The following is a 13,573-nucleotide window of genomic DNA, read 5'->3' on the forward strand; positions in this document are numbered from 1 at the left end:
TTGGTGAAAGTGAAGAAAACTTGAAGCACTTACTGAAGAAACTCCAGGACTACAGCCTTCAATAGGAATATAACTCTACATCAAAAAAGTAAAAAGTCACTTTTTACTCTCTCGGCACCACCCTGGTAGTTGGCAAGAACAAGTGCCTTACAAAAGGAGGCAAAAAAGGGGCCAGTGGTTGATCCATTTTCTAAGAAAGATTGGGATGATGTAAAGGTGCCAGCTATGTTCAATATAAGAAATATTGGGAAGACATTAGTCACAAGGACTCAAGGAACGAAAATTGCATCTGATGGACTCAAGTGTCATGTTTCTGAAGTGAGCCTGGCTGATTTGCAAAATGATGAGGTTGCATTTAGAAAACTCAAGCTATTTACTGAGGATGTTCAAGGCAAAAGCTGCCTCACAACCTTCCCTGGCATGGATATTACTCGTGATAAAATGTGCTCCATTGTAAAAAAATGGCAGACCGTGACTGAAGCTCATGTTGATGTCAAGACTATTGATGGTTATTAGCTTTGTCTGTTTTGTGTTGGTTTTACAAAAAAACTCAACAACCAGATTCAGAAGACCTCTTCTGCTCAGCACCAACAGGTCTGACAAATCTGGAAGAAAATCATGGAAATCATGACCCGAGAAGGGCAGACAAATGACTTGTGAAAGAGGTTTGCAACAGAAAAAGGTGGTCAATAAATTGTATCCAGACAGAATTGGGAAAGACATAGAAAAGGCTTGCCAGTCCATTCATCCTCTCCTTGATGTGTGTGTTAGAAAAGTAAAAATGCTGAACAGATGAGAGAGATCTTTTAAAAGGTATATATGATGAGGTATTATTGTCTTGACATGAGTCTAGAAGGAAGGCTGTTGTATAGTGGAGTGGACTTGGGGGAAGGGATTGTGTAACAATGAAAGAATTTTTCTTTTACTTTTCAAAGAGAGGAACAAATTAGAGGGGAGGGGTGGGCAGGGAGAAAAGTGTAACAGTGAATGACTGGAAATCCAAAGTCTCTGTAAATTTTCATTAAAATTAATAGTAATAAAAAAGAAAAGTACAAATGCTGAAGAAGCCCAAGTTTGAATTGGGCAAACTCATGAAGCTTCCTGGTGAAGGTGGTTGCTCTGGAAAAGCTAGTGGAGAGGAGACAGATGCTAAAGTTGAACGAGGTGATGGCAGTGAGCCCCCAGTTCAAGAATCTGTTTAATATCCAGACTTTTAATAATGACAGATAAAAACTATTATTTGTGGAAAAAAAGCAGAAATCCTCACCACTGGACAAACAGACAGCATCATGATAGATGGAGAAAAAAAATGGATTTTTTAAAAAAAATTTTGTTTTATTTGGATCCACAATAAACACCCATGGTAGCAGCAGTCAAGAAACCTAAAGACATGTTGCACTGGAAAAATATTCTATCAAGGACCTATTTAAAGTGTTAACGAGCAAGAATATCAGCCTGAGGACTAAGGTGTGACTAATCCAAGCCAAAGTCTTTCAACTACTTCGTGTGTATGTGCAAGTTGGACAATTAATGAGAAAGACGAAGAATGGTTGCCTTTGAATTGTGTTTGCAAAGAATATTAAACCCACCAAGAACTGCCAAGAGAACAAATAAGTGCGTCTTAGATAAAATGCAAGAAGAGTGTTCCACAGAGACAAGAAGAGTGAAATATCACTCCGTATGCTTTGTCAGGAGGAGTCAATTCTCAGAAAAATACATCATACTGGAAAACATAGAAGGTCAGTGACTAAGAGCAAGACCCGGAACAAGTTGAACTGATGCACTGACCGCAACAATGACTTGATAATGCTGGAGACAGTTCAGATTCATTGTTCCTAGGATAATTAGGAGCACTAGTTGACTTGATGACACCTAACAACAAGATTATCAGCAGTCATTGTGTAGATAATATCTCACACTGTCACCTGCATTTTAATATTTAAAAAAAGATGAAGTGATAAAATGACAAAAATCTAAAATTCCTCTGATTAAGTTGATTCTGAATGGTCAGTCCAGCATTCATGAGATTTTTTTAAATTGAAGTCTTGAACTCTATCATTCTCAGGCTAATAAGGAATCTGTACATTCATGTGCATTACTCAAGAAACATATTTTGGTATTGGAGCTCTCTGCTAGATTCTGGAAATACACCAGAAATAAGCCGATGTTGTTGTGTACCACTGAGTCAGAATCAGCTGACAGGCGAATTTCTAGTGGTTTTCCAGTCAGTAAAACAAACAGGAGAGATTGCCCAACTTTCTCCTGCAGAGTTAACTAGTGAGTTTGAACTCCGTGCCTTTGTGTTGACCATGCACCTCCTTACCACTGAGCCACCAGAGCTCCGTAAATAAGCTGTAGTCCATGAATTTAAAGCATAATTTTACAATGACATGTCTATACATATAGCTATTCAGAGATCTAGCCACTGAGATGAGGCGGCTGAAATTGTAGACTGGTCACTTCTGGTAGACAGGAGAATTGAACATTTATTCAAGTCTGCCATAAAATATTAACATTTATAAAGGCATCCCTGATGTGCCAAATGCTGGGAAGTACTGCCTGCCTCCCAATCATCTTGGTGTTCTGCCAGACCTTAATCTTCCTCATAACTACAGATTCATGGGAAGAACAAATGTTTTGTGAGTCTACTCTTGTTTATTGAGCTTGAGTCAGAAACAACTAATAGATGTTCTTCCTGCGGGTTTTCAGAAGCTGTAAATCACATGGAAGGAGACTGCCCACCTTTCTCTCACCAAGAAACTGGGATTCTGGTCTTTCTTTTATGCTCATCTCCTTTGTCAGATCTCATGATCTACTCATGGTGGTATATGCTCATTCACCTTCTCTTTGTTTTACAACCTAATTTGGTAACATTCAGCATTTTTTTTTTTCTGTGAGCCTTATCAAGTTGTTTGAAAGTCTGCAGGGCTTAAGTAAAATCAGTGTCATCATTATCTCTCTCTCCTGAAAGGTTAGAAAGTGTTAAGACTCTGCATCACAATAGACAAAAAAAAAAAAAAAAGATCATAGTCAAATCCAAGTTTGTCCCCTGAGTCAAGATCAGTACCACAGTCAGAGTTCTGGTGATCTAGTTGATAAGGAGTTTCACTTATAACCAAAGGCCATCATCAGTGACACCATAATCTCCTTCCATGCAATTTATGGCCTCTGAAAACCCTGTGGACAGTCAGCTTTGGGTTGGTTCCAGGCTAGTGACACATAACAACAACAAGAAAAAATGTGGTTCTGCTAAGCGCAATGGCAAAACATTTTCACCCCATTCTAGGTTATAGACATAGGGTTTGTGGGGGGGAAAAATCAAGATGAGAAAATTACCATAAAGTGGCTGGAGAGGTTCTGGACTCCCAAGAGCATCTAACAGATGATGCTTTAGACAAAGTCTTTTCAACAATGGGAAGTTGTTATTCTTCTAAGATCACACCAGACACATTGCACTCCAACTCACATTTACTTGTCGTACACTTGAGAAGGGGCAGTAAACAAACACTTAAAAAAAAGCATTAAGCCTTTAGTAGTAGCAGTAGTAATAATAATAATGAAATGGCTTGCCTCCAGAAACTCTATGACCAGTGCTCAGGTCTTTCATTCATAGGGTTGCTATGAGTCGTCCTCGACTCAACTGCACTTAACAAAAACACTAACAATAATGAAAAAGACGAAAACTTTCTAGAACAAAAAGACAGAACTCATCAGAAGAGATAAAATGTAATAACAGTCTAGACACTGTGTTAGTGGATACATTTCAGGAAGAACAAAAATAAAGGAAGAACAACAAAAAAGAAACACAAGGGAAGAGGTATTCTTCTGTGGATCCAGATGATAGAGTTATATAATCTAAAGTGGAAATTATGCAAATATGGATTTTGGTCTAGTGTTAGGCATTCAGTAGAACTGCTGATAATGGGTTTAGGGGCATCAGCTTGGTTTATCATAGAGCTGAAGTCACCGTCATGGTCTATGAGGATGCTCTGGCCCACTTTCATGCTTTCTTTTGCTTCAGGCAATGTTTTAAAACATTTAAATAGGCAAGCTCTGGTGGCCTAGTGGCAGAAAACTGCACTGCAATCCCAGAGGTGCGTGGTTCAAATCCACCAGATGCTCTGCTGAAGAAGGAGGAACAATTGCTTCCTGTACCAGTCAGATCTAATTTGATGGTACACACATAAAAACATTTAAATAAGGAGTGAACCTTTAAAAAGAAGGGAAAAAGTTACCAAGAGGCCTGGATTGCTAGTTTCTCTTGCAAACAGACAAATAAATAAACAAAAAACCCAAAATAAAGATGTATTGCCATTGGAAAGTCTGCTGTTAGGGACCTCTTAAAAGTCCTGAAGAGCAATGGTGTCTCTCTAGAGACTAAGGTGTGTCTGATACAGACCTTGGTCTTTACTATCACTTCTTAAGCATCAGAGAGTTGGAAAATGACTAAGGAGGATAGAAGGAGAATTGATGCCTTTGAGCTGTGGTGCTGGAGAAGAGTATTGAGGGTACCACGTACTGCCAAGAAAACAAACAGATTCATCCTGGAGAGGGTTAATCTGGGTGGCTCCTTGGAGGCAAGGATTGTGAGGCTCCGTCTAAAATACTTGGAACATGTTGTAAGGAGAGACCGGTCCTTAGAGAAGGACATCATGCTTGGCAGGGTGGAGGGACAGCACAGGAGGGGAAGGCCCTCTATGAGGTGGATTGATTCAGTGACTGGGGTAATTGGGTTGGGAGTGTTGGAGATAGTGTGATTGGCACAGGACAGAGCAGAGTTTACGGCTGTTGTACATAGGGTCGCTATGAGTCGCAAGCAACTCGATGGCACATAATAACAAGGCCCAGCTATACTGAGCTTAACAATAATCAGAGCTTTATACAAAAGACATGTTTCCTATTTTGCCAATCCTTACATTCTTGACACCTTTCCTTCTTTTATTCCTGTCTGATCCCTATCCATTTTTCAATTTCAAACCCTGTTACATAGGAACTTCCTGTACAGAAAACAATCCCAAGGCTGTTGTTGGTTGATTCTGACTCATGGCAACCCTACAGAACAGAGTAGAACTACTTTGTAAGATTTCTAAGGTTGCAAAACCCTATGTAAGTAGATTGCCATAAACTTCTGCAAGAACAGCTAGTGAGTTCAAATTATTGATTAACAAGAGAGCTCTTCAGCCATTGAGACACAGAGACTCCTCTTTCACCAAAAAAGGTGGATGAATTCAATGACTTTGGACTAATTTTCTCTGATTCTATGATATTTTGCCATTTTAATCTAATTTTTCTCATTTTAAGTATGTCCAGCTTCCTTCTTTAAGACACTATTTTATTACTACATTTTCATTGTTTAAGGAATATTCTTGTTTGAGAAGAAACATCGGAGGGTTTCATCTGGCAATGAGCATCAATTTGGCTTACAGAATCTGCAGATAGGATGGATCCCAGGTAAAACGAGGACAGGGCCAAGGCTGCTGCTGGCATTTCTCCTTTTCATCAGCATTCTCTCACTGGAAATACAGACACCTTTCGATACTTGTTTGGGATGAATTTTGTCCTCTTCCTAATCATTCTTTAACAAGATCTCACAATGCCCTTTGTGTTCCCGGTCAGCCTTTTGGACTTCCTGCTTGGAAGCTGGGTTTTAGTTTCTGATCAGTGACTCGGAAGTTACACCAGGGAGGTGATATATCCTGCAGTCAGCCAAAGAAAATCTAATCCACAGGGGAGTAAATAAATCAGGATATGAGTCTTTAGATGCTCTGAAGAGATGCAAAAGATGGGAAGGAGAGAGAAGCAGTGGAAGGCCAAGTGATTATGGAGTAGAGGTAGGACAGCAGAAAGACTGGTATTACCAGAGATAGAGCCGGGTGTGGAAGGGCCACAGAGTAAGTACAAAATGGACTTTGTCAAGTAGAAATTCTCATCACTATTGTCACCTTTATTTACAGGTTGGCATGGGCTTGAGTTATTTTATCTCCATTTTGACTGAGCATGGCTTATATCTTACTTCTTCACAATGATTGACCTAAAGCCAGTAAAGGGGATGAAGGAACCCTAGGTTTTCTTTTACCACATTAAGAATGTGTACATTAATTTAGTTTGCTTGCCTCCACAGTTAACACTCTTGGCACCAGCAGCCAGGAAATTAAAAGACATATTGTGATGGGAAAGTCTATGATTTTCTTCCATTACATAAATCTCAAATATTAAAGGTATATTCCAAATCTGACATTTCCTTCTTAGTAAATTCTATCATCCAGAAACATATATTTACCTGAATATAAATTAGAAAGTATAACAATTGATGATTTTGTAGAATTTGCCAGAGGTTATTGCTGATTCAGTGGTAGAATTTTTTTCCCTTCCAAGAAGGAAACCTACGCTTAATAGCTGACCAAGCCTCGTTATAGACACCCCATGCATCTATCAAAGAAGACATGCTGCTATGATGCTCATCATGTTTCAGCAGATTTTCCAGACCAAGATGGACTAGGAAGAAAGGCATGGACATATGCTTTAGAGTAGTCACTGAAAGCATTGTGGAGCACAATGGTCCAGTCAGCATACAGTCAGACTGTCATCCACTTGAACTTGGAGTGTTCATGAATAGGGTCCGACTGAATGACAGTAGACTGAACAGTAGTCAACAACAACAGAAGAATTTATCATACATACTGCCTTTTAAATTCCCAACAAGGATGAATAGAGATGTGACCTCTGGGCCTTCTATCCTAAATTGCAAGCTCTTGCCAGTGGACTGCCCTGTCTCTGTGCTGCCTTCAGCAGTTCTTGTTATTTTACTATGATGCATTTCCTGTCAAATATTCAGTGATGTAAATCAACACAAAATGGATTGCATATTCCCCAACAAATAACAGAAGGCTGCTTTCTTGATTTCAAACATGGTTTCAAATATGACTACCAATATTTCCTTGTAATTGATAAAACACTGAGTCTTAGAAATTGGAAATGTGTATATATGTCAATAATGCAAAGGCTCAAATACAGCCTAAGTTTACATATAGCTAGAAAAATTCTAGCTCTTCCTATCTAAAAGGAATATGTTGGCTGCTAACATCATTGTGAATGAAACATTAATGATACTTTTCTTGTTACTTTAGACTTAGAAGAACTTTTTGGAAGTTATCTTTATCACCTGGATTGTTCAAATGTTTGGACAAAGCAAAACACTGGCATTTTCTGTTGGAGGTTAGGTTTTCTGGAGGTGAACTCTTGAGATGGAGGAAAGAGGGAGAGTCTGCTGAAATGTAAGCACCATGAGTAACCCTCCTGGTATTTGAAGGCACAGCTTCCAGCATCAGGAGAGGGCACAGTCCTCAACAGTCCAGCAAGCGCCAGAAGGACGGTGATTTTGCAGCCAAAGCTGTCCCTGGAGGGGCCGAAGGCTGTCTGCTGACAAACTCCTGGCCGCTGGAGTAAGTTATCCTTGGGTCTTTCCCAACACTTTGTTCTTGCTGTTGTTCTTAAGAAGTTTCTTTGCAGCAACTAGAAATATTAAACAAAAACAATTTACTAGGGTGCTATAATTGAAGCAAGAGTCATTCCTTTTCAAAACCAACCAGCTGCACCCTTGAACTTGTAACTAAACTCACCCCAGTGGTTCATTTTGCAGGCAGACACTAGATAGATCCACGCGGTGGCACAGGGAAGCACTCACTCCTTGGAAGAATCCGCCACATGACGTCACAAGGGCAGCATGGGCTCAGGCTTGAAGATCAGAGGCAGGGAGAAGTAGGATAGAAGGTGTTTTTTGTTTGTGTGTGTTTTTTAATTTTTTTATTACACTTTATTACATCAGATGGATGAGGGCTTTGGGGAATATCGGGGCACACTCAGTCCTTCTTGGTAGCTGCCTTCCTCGTAGTGGCCACCACATTGCTGAGTTCTCCCTTCCTCTTAGCACCACCATTTTCTTGATGAACTTGAGGGCGCTTGTCCTTGGAGACCTTGAGCAGCTCCATGGCCTGATGATGCTTGTAGGGCGTGAAGCCACTCACCTGCCGGGTCATGTCCCGTACAAACTTGGTGTGCTTGGTGAGGCGCCTGCGGTGGCGGCTGCTGGGCCTCGGTTTGCTCACGTTCTTGGTGACTTTGTGTCCCTTGTTGAGGCCCACGGCCACAGGGTAACGCACAGCGATGGCTGCTGCACTGTCTATGGCTGCCACGGCGGAAGGAGGAAAGAAGTTTTAATGGTAATGAGACTCACAGGCGGAAGTATGAAGGATCACACTGTAATATTGTCACTAATGTAAAAACCCAAAGTATGTATGAATAGTTGAAAGAAAAACCAACTCTGCTTTGTAAATCTTCACTCAAATAAAAAGAAATGAAAAACAAAATAAAATACCTCAACCACTGCAATGTTGAAATACTGGATGCATAAAGAGATACATATGGTCTATTCTGCCCATTTGTTGTCACTGTTAGAAATTGTCTCTTGTTTCTTAGTAAGCTTCAAGGGGATGATACATATTCGTTTGCCCAGGACTGAACATACCGTGAACTACCAAGAGAAAAAAACAGATCTGTTCTAGAGAGGATGAAACCAAGTTACTCCTGGGAGGCAAGGATTTTGAAGCTCCGTCTCATAACTTTGGGCGTGTTGAGAGGAGGGAGGGACCAGTCCTTGGAGAAGGACATCATGCTTGGAAGGGTGGAGGGATAGCGCAAGAGAGGAAGACCTTGGATGAGATGGATTGACACATAAGTGGGGAAGTAGGGGATAGAAGGTGTGTTGGAAATGGTTAAGACTGACTCCATATAGGGCAGGGTTCAGAGCTCTTGTACACAGGGTTCCTATGAGTCACAGGTGACTTGACAGCACATAACAACAACAGCAACAACAATAACAGGGCATTCCTAATATGTAGCTCTTTTCATGATATAATTAGAAAGGTACCCATTTCATTCTTTAAAGTTCTATTTAGTTTAGAAAATAAACTCTGTCCTCTCAGTAAGGGTCTTCTTAGTTATTAAATCTTGGAAGACAGCAGTGTTAAGAATCTCTCGTAACAATTCTTTCTCTCTCTTTAACAGTTTTGAACAATGATTAGGGATAATAGAAGGAGAATTGATGACTTTGAGCTGTGATACTGGAGAAGAGTATTGAGTATACCATGGACTGGTAGGAGAACAAACAGGTTCATCCTAGAAAGGGTAAAACTAGGCTGCTCTTTGAAGGCAAAGATTCTGAAGCTTTGTCTAACATACTTTGGACATGTTTCAAGGAGGGACCCGTCCTTGGAGAGGGATATAATTCTTGGGAGGATAGAGGGACAGTGCAAGAGAGGAAACCCCTCAATGAGATGGACTGATTCAGTGACTAGGGTAATGGGGGTAGGTGTGTCAGAGACAATAGGGTTGGTACAGGATAGAGCAGAGTTTAGGGCTGTTGTACATAGGGTTACTATGAGTTGCAAGTGACTTGACCGCACATAACAACACCACCAATTCCAGTCCCTGGCCCTACACACATACTCACAGTTAAATGGTGATTTAGAACAAAAGAAACCACAGAACAGAAGACTGAGTGGCAGAGAGGGTGAGACATTCCCCTTCACTGGGTTAAAGGGATCAGTGTCTTCTGCATAGTACAGATTGTCGATGAATCTTCCTCCAGTTCTGATGCTACACTCTTCTGCATAAAGTCTAGCTTCTCAAAAGATTTCTCAGCATAGGGATTGACTAGGTCTGGAGAAAAGATACAACGTGAATACATACATTTCCTGATTTTAAACAATGTGGTGGTACCTTGTCATATTTTGACAGCTACTTCCTGGTGAATGACAGGTTTTATATGAACACAACTTAGTGTTCTGGGGTTCACATTCTTCTCAGCGTTAGCCATAATTTGTTCTTATACAGACATTTAAATGCCTTTGTATAGACAACAAAACATATCAATTGACATCCCATCAATTCTCAGAGATTTATATTTTTAATCAGTGCCTTCAGTACAGCTTGAACTGCTTCCTTCCTTCTGTTTGTTTCTTGATTCTACTCCCTGAAATGGCTCATTATCTTTTCAGTACAGTGACTGCTTATACATCCCATCTTCTTTGGATGCATCCTGAAGCATTCAATATTTTGCCTATAGAGTCTTTCATTAGAGCAACTCGAGGCTTTAATTCGTCCTTCAGTTCTTTTAGCTTGAGAACTGCCAAACATTTTAGTTTGAAAATCATTCTTGCTGAAACATTTCCTCTTCCTTGGTTCACAGTGTAGGTCTCCACAGGCAGTAGGAAAGGGAAGGATGTGAACTGCTGACAACGTGACCTACAGGGCAGTCTGTGCAAAGGTTTGGGAAATGTATTTTGTAAATGTGTTCCTTAGCCAAGTTTCATGTGGATATTATGGTGGGACACAGAAGGATTCTTAGGACAAAAGGAAGATTCCATGATTAATGATCAAACCTGGGAAGGGCAAATGTTTTGGAGACAACTGGCCTTGTTCATGTTTTCTCACTTTACCTGGACATACTTTTCAACTTCTTTCAATTTTCAAACAAAATTACTAGTGAGCTTTACATCTCCAGGGAGGGCCCCATCTTCTTTTTCCAGGTCCATCTAAAAACAAATCTCAATTAAAGATTAGATTGGCAGTAGCAGTGGCCAAGTTTAACAGCACAGCAAATAATACATGTTGGAGAGAATGTGGTGAGAAAGGAACTCTTAAGCATTGTTGGTGGAAGTCAGTTTTGCTTCCTCAAAAAGCTGAACATAGAAATTCCATATGGCTCAGCTATTCCACTGCTTGAAATATACCCTCCTGAGAAAATGAGGACTGAGGCACAAACTGAGATTTGTACACCAATGTTCATAGCAGCATTACTCACCATTGCAAGAGCATGGAAAAAGCCCAGAAGTCCAACCACAAATGAATGGATTGAGAAATTATGGTACATTCATACAATGGAATACTATACAGCACGCAGGAACAATGATTTTGCAAATTATTGCCTAACTTGGGAGGCACTGGAGAGCATTATGCTGAGCAAACTAACTCAGACCCATAAGTACAAATACTATATATAAAACCATTATTGTAGAATGAGTGTGAAGATTCAAGAGGGGGAGGAAGGGTGAAAGCAGAGGGGTGAAGATGGGCTGGAAAAGGGGTTAATCATAGGGTCATATAATTTGATGGTTGGAGGAGAGTGAAGGAAATGGGAAAGATCCGGTGTGAAAAACAATGTATTAGAATTTTGTACATAAACCAGTATATATATATAATTTGTTGTTGTTGATTGCTGTCAAGTCAAGCATGACTCATAGTGACCCTATGAAGAAAAGAACTGAAGCCTTTCTATAACTATTGCCGTTTCTCAAAGTTCATAGAGTTTCCAAAGGCATGTAGTTTAGGAAGTGGATGCAACTCCTGCTTTCACATATATATGCATATACAACAGGTAAATAAAAAAAAAAATAGAGGTTGGCAACTACTGGGACTAGGAGGTGAAGCACTGTAAGTAGTCCAGAGTAAGTCAAGTTGTTGTTGTTATGTGCCATTGAGTCGTTTGCGGATCATGGTGACCCTATGGACACTAACTCTAAACCCTGCCCTATTCTGAGCCTATGTCATTGTCACCAACACACCTACCCTCATTACCCTAGTGATTGAATCAATCCATCTCATCTAGAGGCTTCTTCATTTGCACTGTCCCTTTACCCTTCCAACTATGATGTCTTTCTCCAAGGACTGGTCCCTCCTCACAACATACCCTAAGTATGTGAGACAGAGCTTCAATATATTTGCCTCCAAAGAGCAACTTGGTTTCACCCTCTCCAGTACAGACAAGTTTGTTTTCTTGACAGTCCATGGTATAGTCAGTATTCTTTTCCAGCACCCCACTAATCAAAGGCATCAATTCTTTTCCTATTATCCTTAGTCATTATCCAGCTTTCTGATGTATAACAAATAATTGCAAACACCATGGACTGTACCAGACACACTTTAGTCTCTAGCCTGACATCATTGCTCTTTAGTGCTCTGGAGAGGTTTCTGACAGCAGATTTTCCCCATGCAATATGTCTTTTAATTTCCTGACTGTTGGTGCCAAGAATGTTGATTGTGGAACCAAGAAAGCTGAAATTGTTGACAATCTCAATCTCTATTCCACCTACCATGATGCTGCCAATTGGCCCAGTGGTGAGCATCTTTGTGTGTGTGTGTGTGTGTGTGTTGAACTTGAGCCCATATAGAAGATTGCAGTCCTTGACCTTCTGCAGAAAACTCCTCAGGCCCTCCTTGGTTTCAGCAAGTAAGATTGTATCATCTGTATAATGTAAGCTCAATCTTCCTACAATCTGATGTCACCTTCCTCCTTATAAAGTCCAGCCTTAGATGACCTGTTCTACATACAGATTGAAAATACATGAATGTATACATGGGATGCATTCCTGACGGAAACCATGCTGTGTTTCCTTGCTCTGTTTTGACAATTGCTTCCTGGTACAAGTATAGGTTTTGCATGAACACAATTAAGTGTTCTGGGATTCTCATTCTTCTCAAGATTAGCCATAATTTGTTGTGATCCACACAATCAAATGCCTTTGTGATAAGCTCCAGGGGACAAGCAGGATAGGTATGGCCAGGAGGTCCTACTTCTCAGAGTGCTTTCAGAGGGAAGGACATCTCTGAGCAGGGGAAGTTCCTCAGGTGTGATTCATTCCAAGCTAAGTTCATTCTGTGTGTACACATTACACATAATGTGTGTACACATTACTTGTGCTAAATTTATTGAGTATCAGAAGCTACCTCTTTGTTGGGTATCCATTCACCAAAGTATTCAAAGCTTTGGATTGTTCTGTCTACTCTATCTGCTTTGTTAATGATTTTAAAGACTCTGAAAACATCTTTACTCATTTTAACCTTGCTAAGTAATATGTTCCTTACGTTTTTAGATTGTTCTTGTTCTGTGAGGCAACAGCGTGGTCGTTTTAAAAATGTCCTTTGTTAGATTATGCCAAATTTCTTTATAATGATTGTATATGACAGTTTGGTCGTATTTTGATGATTTTTCTATTTGGTTAGTAATGCTGCTTTGTTGGAATTTGAGATGAACTTGTTCGGTTCAAGAATAGTCAATATTGATTCCAGGGTCTGATTCCCATAGAACAGAGTGAAAGAGTGTGTTGGCTTGCACAAGTATGTTTGTGTGTATGCTATTGTCAATCATAATTTATATTTTTTGTGACATTTGAAATTGGGTTGTATGACTACTTAAAATCTGTGAGTTTATGCCAGCTGAGCTCTGTGGCCAAGTGGTAAGGCCAACCCAAAAGCAGCAGGTTTCAACCCACTGGCTGCCATACTGCAGAAAGATGGTCAATCTCCTCCCATGTAATTTACTGCCTGTGAAAACCCATTGGAGAGTCTGCTATGTGTCAAATCTGACTCAACAGCATGTAGCAACCACTATAATACAAATATCACAAGCGGATGGTTTAAACAAATAAATTTATTGTCTAAAAATTTATTGTCGTAATATCTAGAAACACACAATCTACCTAAACTGACACAAACCGAAATTGAACATCTCAACAGA

At 40.1% G+C, this 13,573-nt stretch overlaps 1 protein-coding gene across 1 annotated transcript in view; it reads right to left on the reverse strand.

The window, feature by feature from the left end:
• Positions 1-7,859: 7,859 nt before the first annotated feature.
• The window catches only part of LOC102869063 (60S ribosomal protein L36-like), an 8,978-nt gene continuing 3,264 nt past the window's right edge, over positions 7,860-13,573 (reverse strand). The window contains exon 2 of the mRNA XM_006889158.1: positions 7,860-8,185. Coding sequence (XP_006889220.1) covers positions 7,860-8,185 — 326 coding nt within the window. The remainder of the gene's footprint in view (positions 8,186-13,573) is intronic.

This window comes from Elephantulus edwardii, unplaced genomic scaffold (assembly GCF_000299155.1).
Source record: "Elephantulus edwardii isolate Elephantulus edwardi_28Jun2011 unplaced genomic scaffold, EleEdw1.0 scaffold00075, whole genome shotgun sequence".
NCBI classification, from domain to species: domain Eukaryota; kingdom Metazoa; phylum Chordata; class Mammalia; order Macroscelidea; family Macroscelididae; genus Elephantulus; species Elephantulus edwardii.